General features: G+C 38.8%; 1 protein-coding gene across 2 annotated transcripts in view; it reads right to left on the bottom strand.

The window, feature by feature from the left end:
• LOC148075752 (solute carrier organic anion transporter family member 1C1-like) overlaps positions 1–12,861 on the bottom strand; it is a 30,500-nt gene that overhangs the window by 3,890 nt on the left and 13,749 nt on the right. For both annotated transcript variants that reach the window (XM_087795509.1, XM_087795507.1), the window contains exons 5-12: positions 11,844–11,962; positions 11,616–11,762; positions 9,295–9,393; positions 7,643–7,870; positions 7,274–7,438; positions 5,364–5,559; positions 4,381–4,546; positions 2,188–2,360 (exon numbers count right to left, since the gene is read on the bottom strand). In XM_087795509.1, coding sequence (XP_087651635.1) covers positions 2,188–2,360; positions 4,381–4,546; positions 5,364–5,559; positions 7,274–7,438; positions 7,643–7,870; positions 9,295–9,393; positions 11,616–11,762; positions 11,844–11,962 — 1,293 coding nt within the window. The remainder of the gene's footprint in view (positions 1–2,187; positions 2,361–4,380; positions 4,547–5,363; positions 5,560–7,273; positions 7,439–7,642; positions 7,871–9,294; positions 9,394–11,615; positions 11,763–11,843; positions 11,963–12,861) is intronic.

Raw genomic sequence — 12,861 nt, 5'->3', positions numbered from 1 at the left:
GGAAACGGCCGACGATGTTTCACGAAACGGCAGGCGATGTTTCACGAAACGGCCGACGTTGTTTCACGGAACAACCGACGATGCTTCATGGAACGGCCGGCGATGTTTCACGAAACAGCCGACGATGTTTCACGGAACAACCGACGATGCTTCATGGAACGGCCGGCGATGTTTCACGAAACAGCCGACGATGGTTCACGAAATGGCCGACGATGTTTCACGAATCGGCAGACGGTGGTCAAGAAACGGCCGACGGTGGTCAAGAAACGGCCGACGGTGGTTCACGAAACGTCCAACGGTGGTTCACGAAACAGCCGACGGTGGTTCACGAAACGGCCGAAGATGGTTCACGAAATGGCTAACTAAACTCAATAAAGTTTTACCTTACCTTAACTATAGTTCACGAAAGCCAACGATAGTTCACGAAACGGCTGACGATGTTTTACGGAACGGCCGACGATAGTTCACGAAACAGCTGAAGATGGTTCACGCAAGCGGCTAACTATAGTTCACGAAAGCCAACAATAGTTCACGAAAGCCAACGATAGTTCACGAAACGGCTAACTATAGTTCACGAAAGCCAACGACAGTTCAGGAAACGGCCGACGATGTTTCACGAAACGGCAGGCGATGTTTCACGAAACGGCTGAAGATGTTCCACGAAACGGCTGAAGATGTTTCACGAAACAGCCGACGATGTTTCACGAAACGGCCGACGGTGGTCAATAAACAGCCGACGGTGGTTCACGAAACGTCCAACGGTGGTTCACGAAACGGCCGACGGTGGTTCACGAAACGGCCGACGGTGGTTCACGAAACGGCCGAAGATGGTTCACGAAATGGCTAACTAAACTCAATAAAGTTTTACCTTACCTTAACTATAGTTCACGAAAGCCAACGATAGTTCACGAAACGGCTGACGATGTTTTACGGAACGGCCAACGATAGTTCACGAAACAGCTGAAGATGGTTCACGCAAGCGGCTAACTATAGTTCACGAAAGCCAACGATAGTTCACGAAAGCCAACGATAGTTCACGAAACGGCTAACTATAGTTCACGAAAGCCAACGATAGTTCACGAAAGCCAACGATAGTTCACGAAAGCCAACGATAGTTCACGAAAGCCAACGATAGTTCACGAAACGGCTAACTATAGTTCACGAAAGCCAACGACAGTTCAGGAAACGGCCGACGATGTTTCACGAAACGGCAGGCGATGTTTCACGAACCGGCTGAAGATGTTCCACGAAACAGCCGACGATGTTTCACGAAACAGCCGACGATGTTTCACGAAACGGCCGACGGTGGTCAATAAACAACCGACGGTGGTTCACGAAACGTCCGACGGTGGTTCACGAAACGGCCGACGGTGGTTCACGAAACGGCCGGCGGTGGTTCACGAAATGGCTAACCATGGTTCAGGAAAATAGATAAAATAAAGTAGCTGATGCGTCCTCATGAAACAGAAGTTCAGTTTTCATGAAACGGTGTCCTCATCTTCAAGATAATGGAACTCTCTGCTCTATAATTATTGGATTTTTAAAACTTGGAGCGCCGTCTTCTTAGCTCTGAAGATGATGACGATGTGTCACGAAACCTCATCAATCCATCATTAGTTGTATATTTAAAACAAGAGTTGATAAAAGCTTAATATACAATGAGAATGTCATCAGAGTAATATAACCAACACAATGATGTAATTGTTTTATAACTTGCAATTGTGGGGAAATGTCTCCTTTTAATGCAACACTGGTTGTTTTAGTTGTCAAGGATTGACTCGAGGAAGACTTTGAAGGGACACGTAAAGAGTCAGGAACATTCCAGAGAGATCAGCTGACGGAGCTTTAGGAGATCCTCTCTCTTAGATGTGTATCATGTTGAACTTGTGACTGTTTAAACAGGCTAGTCTCATTTTTAAGCCTCCTCCATCTCAGACAGTGTCCTCTTATAAAATGCGGTGATTCAAAGGCAAGAATAAAAGTTTCTCTGGAAGATGGTGCTATGTGTGTGTTACATATGTCATTAACGTCTGTCAGTATGTCGAACATCATCGTCATCAAAGTCTTTTTACTCGTCTTTCACGGGGCTACTAGAGCACGTACAGTATGTTCTCTGCAGCAGCTTATTAGAATTCAAGTTGGCCCAGTCGAAGCAATGCAATGGGGAAAAAAAAAAAGTAGTCCGACCTGATGAGGAGCATGTAGCCGGGCGTTCCTCCAAGAGAGATGATGAAGGAAGTGATGACGGAGAGAGCCAGAAAGTAGGGAAACATTCTGTCACAGTCGTCCTTGTCGTTGCATTGACCAGCCCTGGCTGTGAAGTTGCCACTGGGACCCACACAGCTACAGTTGGAGAAGACCTGGAGGGACATTGACACATGCAGTGACACTGTCTATGGTCTCTAGACCAGGTTGTTTTTTGTGTGTAATTAAATAATAAAAATAATTAATAATTAATAAAGGGCTTTTGTATCAGAATAAGAAATAAATATTAAATCTTTTTTTTTTTTTTAGAGGGATCCCATTATATTTAGACTTTTCGCTCCTATTTTTGCTTGATGGCCCCTTACAAAAGTCTCTGTATAAAATGTGGCCCCTGAGGAAATTTAATGACCAATTTTTGAAATTTAATTGTTTCATATCGGGCTTATTTTGTGGGGGAAAAAGTTCAATTTTGAGAAATGTTGCCTTTAAGCTCAAACATATTAAACATGTAGACATATAAGATTGTTTTGTTTAGTTTTTTACAAATATTTTTAACTAAATTTTTTGATTTTTCTACTTTTATGGGGGGTTAATAAATGCTCATTAAATATAAAAGATTATATTCATTCATTTATTTTAAGCCATTTATTTTATAAATGACAAAATATAATAATATAAGATAATAATAATAACATAGTAAATTGTTTTGCCAAATAGCAATACAGACGAATAATGAAGATTATAACATTTTCTACATGATCTGTTTTACCCAGATTTATGAGGGCCACATGAATACAGTCAACCGGCCGCAATGGAACCCTTGGTTGCACTTTGTCCAAGTCCAAGAGTTAATGGAGTGTTTTTTAACTTGGCTGATTATGGTCTTTTGTCTGAGACCAACAGGGAGACTGATGGCGCTTTTTACTGAGCAGGGCCATGATGTCACAGGCCATGATTGACCAGTGAATATAGATGTTAATTTCTAAGTCCAGTGAATTAAAAACAAAATGAATAGAAGACGCACTCCTACCAAAATGGGGACGAGAAGAAAATGGTTAATCACCTTTTCTACCTACCTAAGAGTTATTGCACCCAAATTTCACATGTTTTCTACTCACCCTCATGTCATCTAATGGGTATTTTCAGAATGATCTGATGATTTTAGAGTTATAGGTGGAAATGTTTGTTTATTTTAATTTAGGTTCCGAGCTTGTTGTCTTCGTCTTCATCTTTGTCCAAATAGATAAGACCAAAACATCCAAATACCTCTGTACAGCTCGTCCGTAAGATCCATCTTGTATTGAAGCCACGACATGAGAAATTGTTGTGGAAAAAACTTAAATTAGTCTATATTTTAAGTTTATTTTTAACAGATGCTAATAGGCTAGCAGCCTAAACCTTGCGCATGTGACGCTGACACATACAATGTGTTTAAATTAGGACAAACTTGTAGCTGGAGCTGACAGACGGTTTAACTTCTGTTTCAAACAAACTAATATACAGAATTATTTAAGTGTTTTTTCTCTTATTCCTGGTGTCGAAACTTCAATACAAGACAGACATTACAGACGTATGTCTTGTATGTTTTTAAGTGTGTCTTTTGGACGAAGATGAAGATGAAGCTGAAGATACCCTGAGAAATATTTCTACATTAAAATGAACATACATGTTTTTACTTTAACTCTAAAAAGGAACAGATTACTCTGAAAGTAATCACAACCCTTTGTCGACATAAGAGTCAGAGGTGAAATTAGAATTTTGGGTGAACTTTAACCGACTAGAATCCTGGTTTGTGAAAGTTGTATGGGAATACTAAACATGGCTGGTTTAGAGAGATTGTAATACTTCACATACTGTAGAAAGCATCTCTAAACTTTCTTTACCAATGGAAAACTCTTAAGGTCCTGAATGAGTTTGATCGCTGATGATCCTTCAATTCCATAACATCCAAAATAGTCACTTGAAAGTTGCCTTTGCTTTGAACATGGTTCATCATTTAGTCCACCTCCTGACAGCATGACAATATTAGGGTCTGAAGAAAAGAAGCCCAGATATGTGTCACAGAAGGTCACTAGGAGGTTGTTGGAAGTTGAAGTACCAACTAACACAGTGGTAGAACAAGCAGAGAATCACAATCTTACGAAGATTCATGGTAGTAGACGGATGAAACCTTACCTGGTTTTTCCCTGATCCAGCCGACGAGGAGCAGCCAGCCAGGCAGGGAGAAACATACATGATCCCGTTCTCTCCACACACCGGGTCCCAGCTGTTGGACAAACAGGAGCAGCCTTTGTTGCAGCCACTCAACACCGAATGTGTGTCGTGAGAAATGTCCTCAATACTGTCACGAAAAAACAAACCAAAAAAGAAAAAACGTGATTCTTTAATCCAAACATATAGATACATCAACAGGTACTTTAACTGGAACATCAAACCAAGACAGCAACAACCACCAGATTGAAAGAAAGAAGAGGGAAAGATGGTTTTGTCTTTCCAGAAATCCTGTATTTCAGTAAATAATTGGGTTTGACTGAATGAGAACAGCCTGTTCATCATATGTGAGACTTTTGTGGGAATTTGAATTGATCAAGTTTTAGTTAATGTCATTTTATAAAGAATTAAGCTCCACATAGTTTAATTTAATGAAATTATTTCTTGAAAACTGAGCTTCCCAGCATGCAATGCAGGTCTAAAAGGCTAAAAATGCTTCACTTTCTGGGTGCTGCCTTTTATGCCTATTTCTATTTTTTTTGGTATTTGGTTCATGTATTTTGTTTGTGTTGCACTGTAAGCAAAAGTGCCATTTTTTATTTTTATTTGTTTGGTTTAGTTCCCTTTGATTGTGTTTTTTAACATCATGTGACTCAGTCAGCTGATACTGGTCCGAGTGGTACTGCCTGCTACAGGGGTTACTTCTGCACCACCCACACCATGATATGCTACTGGGTTGCAGCCCACAAAATATAATCCTGAGGGGTTGAGAGATTAAGACCCCCAACCCCAATTGACATTGATCCGATAAACCTTTTTTTTTCAAGATTTAGGATTTTAACAAAACATTTTCAACTATGCATGACTTGCTTGGCGTTGAAATGTTTTTTTAAACTTTTTACTACTCAAATCTCTTCTTTTTATAAATGTTTTATTGGTTTTCTCACCTGTCATATGACAGCGTAACTCCTGCCACCTTTGCATTTTCACAGCTCAGGGCGAAGAACATCAGCGAGAGGACATAACCGATGAGGGACGTCCCGAAAGCGAACCTCGCCGCACCCATGATGTTCAGCTTCAGTCGTTTCATCAGCAGACCCCCCGAAAACATGCCCAGCGCTACAGCTGGGATGTTGATAACACCTGGAAAAGAGAGAATAGGAATCAAACGTCTTAAAACATATCAGACCAACGTTCCTACCCAGTACAACTTGAATCCACTGACCAATAATCTCAGCCGACATCACAGTTAGATATCCGTCCTTTAATCTTAATCCTGATATTAGATTCTCTTTCATCTGTGGCCCATGCGGCCGGGTCTTTCTCTGGCAGCAGCCACATGTATGTAGATACTTTCATCTTTTGCTAGAATCCCATTAATCTCTTATGCAGGGAAGGTCACACGTTTTCTCAATGCTGCAGGGTATTTTTTCTCTCTCTCTCGAGCCAATGCGTAGACACTTATCAACGCTTTTATCACCTCTTGAACGTCTTCTTTGGTGCCACAGGGAGAACATTTACCATCTTCACCTTCTCTAGTACTCTGCTTGTCAACAGAGACTGGAAAGACGGACATTATGACACAGATTTTAAAGTCTTAGCATTGCCTTCCTGTGGATTTTATAAGCAAGGTTTTATTGGTTTATAATGTTCTAATCCTGGATATTCTTCAACCCTGTAGCATTTCCAAATGTGAGAAGATAAAAATAGAAAGGACTTTTCGTAATCACAGCCTGTACCTGAGGAACGAAGAGTGATCTATTAAGACTTTTACACAACTCTGCTTATATATTTGTTAGCTGACTGTTCTACTATTTTATCTTTTCCCTGCCCAATAAAAACACTTCTATTTTTTTCTGGAGATGAAATCTTGTTTAACATAACCACACACACTCTGCTTTGATTGGTCAAGCATAGAAGTTTATCACCGCACGTCATTAATCCCAGAAGTCTCCATCTCCAAGGGACTCGTTGTATAAACAAAGTGAATGATTACAGCTGGCTGGATCAGGAGTGAAGCCATCATTACATCATAATGGACTCCGCTCTCGTAACCTCTTGTTTGCTGAAATTTCAGATGGCGGAGAACTTTATAAAGTAATAACGTAATAGACTTAGTGCATCTTGGAGAAGAAGAATTCAACATTTGACGTGTAAGGGAGTCAGTGGAGTTGGGTTTTATATATTAGTTGCCCTTTAATGATTGGCTGTGTGGGCTTTTGCTTTTTATTAATCATCGCACATAATTCCTTGTAGACAAGTATGCACCTCAGAAAATGTATATATATTTTTCATAGCAATTCATTCATCATCATTTGAAAACTTCATGCGATCATTAAACGCTTAATAAAATCCTTTCGCAACTGCAGGATGTGATGTCATCACGTAGCGTCTTGCAGCCCATAGAATTTCCGTACCCTATACACTTATTGTATCTATATAGATTTATTTTTGATTATTGTTGTCTGAAATGTGTGTTATCTTAAATCAAGGCTGGGTTTTCTCTAAAGTAACATTAGCCTGTGATTTCTGACACATCAAGGTTGTTTTTTGGTAAAGTTTACTACTCTATTAACCCTTTTGTTATCCTAGGGTCAAGGTGACCCGAAGGCCCCAAAACGTATGTGTTTTTGGTATCCCTTGTGTTGTCTCTGATGCAGTCCACCACTGTATATGTTTTTATAGAAGCCAGAGAGGTCGTGCACCTTGACCTAGGGACAACACAAGGGAGATTACAAGCACATTTGTTTCTGGGCCTTTTAGGTCACCTTGACCCTGAGCTATCACAAAGGTTAACCAGAGTAATTTAGTAAATCTCGAGCTCATCAGCAGGCTGGACAAGATCCAGGTTTCATACCCATCAGAAAGTTTGCCTTTGACGCCGACTGCCTGAAGTGCTGCTCGATGTACTTGGGCTTGTAGGTCACCATACCGATGAGCGAGTTCAGCTGAATGATTGTCACGCTCAAGTAGATGAGATACACCGGGTGTCCGAGCAAGGTCTTCAAGGTCGGAATGAAGTCTATAAAGAGAAAGAATTCATATCAACCTTCACGATGTCTTACAAGGAGTCGTTAAAACAACCAAAAATCTTAAGTGAATTAGCAAAAACAGACAAAGGGATCGATAATATTCCAGATACTCCAATCTTGCTTGGCCTGACCAAATGTTGTCGGTTTGAAAAACAATACGACGTGAACATCAGCCCTCAACGTTTCGCACCCACCTTTGGCCATCTCTATGAAACTTGTGTTTTCGTCTGCTGAATACTTGTGCTTCAGTGAAGGTTCTTTTGCGCAAGGAGTTCCTGCGCTCGGTGCAGAGGCGTTCGGTATAGAGCGAGGCAGGAACCAAAAGGGAATAGCAGCAAACAGGGTGATGACCCCAGCGATGAGGTAGCCCAGCCACCAGGCCCCCACCCAGCGGGAGTCTGCTGGAGTGATGGTGATGGTCTCTGCGAGGGACATAAGAATCAGATGAGAATTAGCTAGCTAGCATTAGCATTAGAAGGAGACACACATACATTTTGAATCTTCAACGTTTGTGTCTACGATTGGACCAAAATTCACATACGTCCGCATAAACTCGTCAATATTTTTTATTTAAAAAAGCCAAAACAGGATATCATTCTGCATTTCATTTCCTGTTTGTTTTTTGAAAGGGTAAATTTAGCATCATGACATAGCCTCATAATACAAAGACGCGCTTGTTCTTACGGCACATGTCCAATTTTGGATAATAAATTAAATGTCCTTTTCATGGGCATCATTTTCTTAATTTTAGATTTAAGCCAAAGTCAAGAATTTTACACAAATAATGTGTTTGTTAACGGTGAGCATTATTAGTGTTACAGCCACACAAAAAGAGAGTATAAACATCTTTATAATGGATTAGAAGCCAGTGTTTTATTTGACCTGAGCAAAGGTTCAGTAAAGCTTAATCTTTGTGAGGACTCCATCTTCCTCTGCTGCACTCTTGCTGATTGTTAGTGGGTCTTCTCATTAGGTTATTGATGGACCACCTGCTCGGGCAGGTCCAGATTGTCATCTCTGTGGCTTTGGTGTCTGATAACATCTTAGTTTCACGAAACAGCCCAACAATTATGAGTATGAATGGTCTCTTACAGCTCAGAGGCAGGACACTGCCACCGTTACACTTTTTACTTTATCAAGGGTGTTTTTACACTTATTTTGACAGTGTTTGTACCAACATTCATGCACGTAATTAATTTACAGTCATCGCTTTTCCCATTTGAAGTTCATTTTTTCATTTATTTGACAAGCATAGCTTGTTCATTTCAAGCATAAGTCCATTATATTTAATTTGAATGACTTAAGTGTCAAAAGTTGATCCTGCAGTGCTACAAATCCCTCTTGTTTCTTCTCTATGGTGACAAAGGTTAAATGTTCCTTCTCATTACAATCAGCAAAAAAAAGGACAAAAGAGGAATCAGCTGACCAACCAGCTGATCGTGTAGCTTATGACAGGGAGCTCTAAGTGGGCCGAGCTTGACATCGTGGCCCGACTTAGGCTTATTCAACACTGAGAGGTCTTCGGTAACACACTTGAGATCAACGAGAGGTCAACAAGTCACACATTAAGCTTGTGGCAAAAGTTATGAAAGTCCAGAACTATGTCAAAAACATGATTGTTTCAATCGGGGCGGCGAGTATTCTCCTTAAGATGTAGAAGACACGCTTCAAAGACTCTGTATTCAACAAATTTAAGTTAATAGCAGCCACATTTTTTCACAGTTATTTTATGTTTAACTAGAAAAGTAATTCATCCTCAAAATGTAATCACATTAAATCACAACTTTTCCACCCATTTTCTTGTGAAATACATATTAACAAACTGTTGCAGTATAATGTTACTCACCCATTTTCACAAAGCCAATATCCACATAGATCTTGGCACACAGAGAGCCCAGCAGGTAACCGAACACCGGCCCGATGACTGAAATCGTCTGCACGCAGCCTGGAAAACACAAAGTTGGTAAAAATGTTTTTTGCGTATCAACTGTACATGGGTCAAGAAAGAAAAATTAAAAGAGAAATTAGAAACAAAACTTAATAGCACCAACCATCAGTCCAGATTTAAGTTAGTGTATGGAGGGTTTGAGCTTCAGACTCGACAATTAACCAACTATTTTTCATAATTCTTATAACCTCTTCTTCAAAAAGTTTAAAAAAAACAACGTTAGTTATACTTGTTCAGTGGAAAGAAAGCAGCTCACATTATGAAGGTGAAAAAACCAATGTGACTTTTATTTCAATCTACATTTATCTCTATATTAATTGTTGACCTTATATTTTGTATATGTGACCTTTTCTATTAGGCTGTGAATTTGATTTTAATGAATATAGTTGGTCAGAAAAGTTTTAAGAGCAATGTTGTTCAATCTCCTTCACACAATTGAAATACAAATAGAGATAAAGCCTCTTGTAATGTCAGTTACTGCTTTTTATCTCCCTGGTATTGTGGCAAAGTATCTCAGTTCTTCATCTCAAAACAATGGGGCTGTTGTGGAGAAGGAAAGTGTTATTATGTCATGAAATATTAATTAAAGCTAAATATGCTAAATTGTTAGTTTTAATTGGCCTATTTTCAATAACGTTTTTAAAATTGTCACTCCAATTGCCGTTCAGCTGAATCTCAGAATCAGTGTCAAAGAACCACACTTCCCAGAGTGCACCAGCAGCAGCAAACAAGCTGCTTCAGTCATTGGCACTAATGTGGAGCACCTGTGAAGTCATGGAGGTTCTCAGTCAGTCAGAGAGAGAAGACGCTCCAAGTTCACAACAATGGGTTCAAACCTAAGACGCCAATGGTCGGTGAAATGTTTTATTAACTTTTGTGGTGTTTGAAATGCTTCCGAGATGTTCAAATTGATCTTTAACTGCGGTAAATACTAGTTAAAGAACACATTGCAGCCTTTACTATATTGATTTTGTGATTAATGGGTTTTGCTAAAATAACTTCATTTGAGTTTGGAAAATTAAAGGTAAAAAAATTCAAAAGAATAGTACAACATTTAAATATCAGAGCTTTACTAAAAAGTTTTGAAAAAATCATGAAATTAGATTTAGTGCTTATTAATTAATTTAAAATATTTGATTTAAATGTTTAAATGAATTAAAATATTCGAATGTTTAAATGAATTTAAAATTTTTAAATTCAGTTAAAATTCATTAAAAATGTTTAATTTAAATGGATAGTTTAAATGTTTTTTGTTTGTTTGTCTGTCTTTAAAGGTTTAGCAGAAAGAAAAAATTAAATATATTGAGTGGAACAATTGAGGTGTCCTTTGGAACCTGAACAAAAGGTCGACTTGAGCATTGCATTTAGGAGCTAAACAAACTAAAGAAATTAAAAGATTCTGAAAGTGTTACATTTCAAATTATACTTTTTGTTGTAATTCTTTAATTTTTCATATGCCACTTTATTGTAATTTGGTGGGAAATTCCTGAACTAAAGACAAACTTACTTAACAAAATATAATAATATTCTGTCATTTATTGTATTTATATCTGATTGTGTAGGAGTGAAATGTAGGTAATAAACATATCTATCCAGGTACAATCTTTGAAGGAGTGAACCCTGACCTTGAGCGATAATAAACCATTCAAGTTTTTGTTTGGTTGAAACCTTTGAAGTAAAATGATTAACGGCTTGTGAAACTGCAAAAAAGGTAAAACGGCAAACTAACAGCTCTGTGCTTCAGACAGACATGTAAACTCTGTTCTACTCTCTCCTTAAAGAGTAAAAATTATATTACTGATTTCTATTCCTTGTTTAAGTTAAAGTGTTAAGTCATATTCCTAACCTGACGTAATTTATTGTAATTTATTAATTTGGTATTATCTTAAGTCTTGAAAACCAATTGCTACTATCACTTATAGCTTATTTTCTCTTTGAAAACTGCTCCTCATAACTTGTAAGTTAAATAAGCTCAAGCTGTTCTTCAACATAACAGCACACATTGATAATAAGGAATACTGACAGTATTACACCGTCTAATTATCGCTCCGAGCTCAGCACTAAATGACCTCCTGCTGTGTCTGTAAAGTAATACATGAATTTTAATCATAGATGACTAAATGCTGCTCCCAGACTCTAAGTGCAATTAAAATATTACACACTTCAGGCAAGAAGTGAGGAAAGAAGCCACAAATACATTGAGTTTTGTCTGTCCTCACCAACGTAGAGTGCAGCGTTTTCTTCACTGGCGAAATCGTCGATGTAAGAAATCCCGAGAGGCTGGACCGGCGTCTCGCCGATCCCGCGCAGGACATTTCCCAGCAGCACATAGAGCCACAGTGACAGATGGGAATCCCCCTCGCAGCCTGGAGCGACACTTCTATCAGTCTCCGGTCATGGCGTCAAAAATAGCTGGTTTATTTCTCGTGTGTGTCGTCTGGCTTTACCTCTGGATGGCACTTCAGGTTGATTGTTTAGCGTGGCGTCTCCTGTTGAACCCACTTTACATGGAGAGGGGTTGAGGGTTGAATTAACATCCCACCTCATTGTTGTCTCATATTCATAACTGCGCAGAATTACAAAACAGTTGACATAATTATACATATACATGCATATATCATCCATACACACAATTCACATGAATTACTATAATGACAGTTATTACCATCAATCAGCTTAACTTTATTGTTTATTTTAGATTCCGCTGTTTTCACTCTTTTATATCGTTGAACTGGAACATAATCTCCACAAAGCATTTTCCACATCATAATATATGTTGTAGACTTGGCTATCGCTATTTAAGATGTTATTTATAGCGTCAACTAGTGATGGATTGATGAGGCATCATTAACAGATGATGATGTATCATGATACAGTGTCTTCATTTTGAAAGACCACAAGATAAGTTTGAAAATAATGCCAGATTTTATTGACTTAGTAGATCAGAGAAAAATATTATAAGGAACAAAGTGACATCTGAAGATACTGTCATGATGCCTCATCTGCTGTTTCATGAGGCTTCATCCACTTTTCCCTAGCGCTAAATATCTGCCGAGAACTCCGTTTTTTCAACAATGATTGGACGATAAATCATCTTTACTGAAACAGTCCTGTTTGTTGATTAGGTTTCACGATACAGCTCATTGTGGTTCATGAAACGGCTAAAGTGTTTTGATGATGCAGTGTCTTCATTTTAAGAGACGGAACCTTCTGTACTATAATCGCTCTCACTAATTTAATCATTAGCTGTTTCATGAAACCCCATCAACTAGCCATCGTTTAATGTAGCCTCATGAAACAGCTGATAAGGTTTCATGATAGAGTTTTTATTTGAAAGGCCACTCCCAGCCAAAGATTATAAAACAGGAGCTGCCATCTAGTGGCCTTTCAAATTAAAAACAATTGTATCATGATACCTCATCAACTGTTTCATGAACCCATCACTACCATCAACCAGTGACGGCT

Source organism: Callionymus lyra, chromosome 7, assembly GCF_982586985.1.
Source record: "Callionymus lyra chromosome 7, fCalLyr1.hap1.1, whole genome shotgun sequence".
Taxonomy (NCBI): Eukaryota; Metazoa; Chordata; class Actinopteri; order Syngnathiformes; family Callionymidae; genus Callionymus; species Callionymus lyra.
Note: the sequence above shows the minus strand (reverse complement) of the source record. Positions and strands in the feature narration are given on the sequence as shown.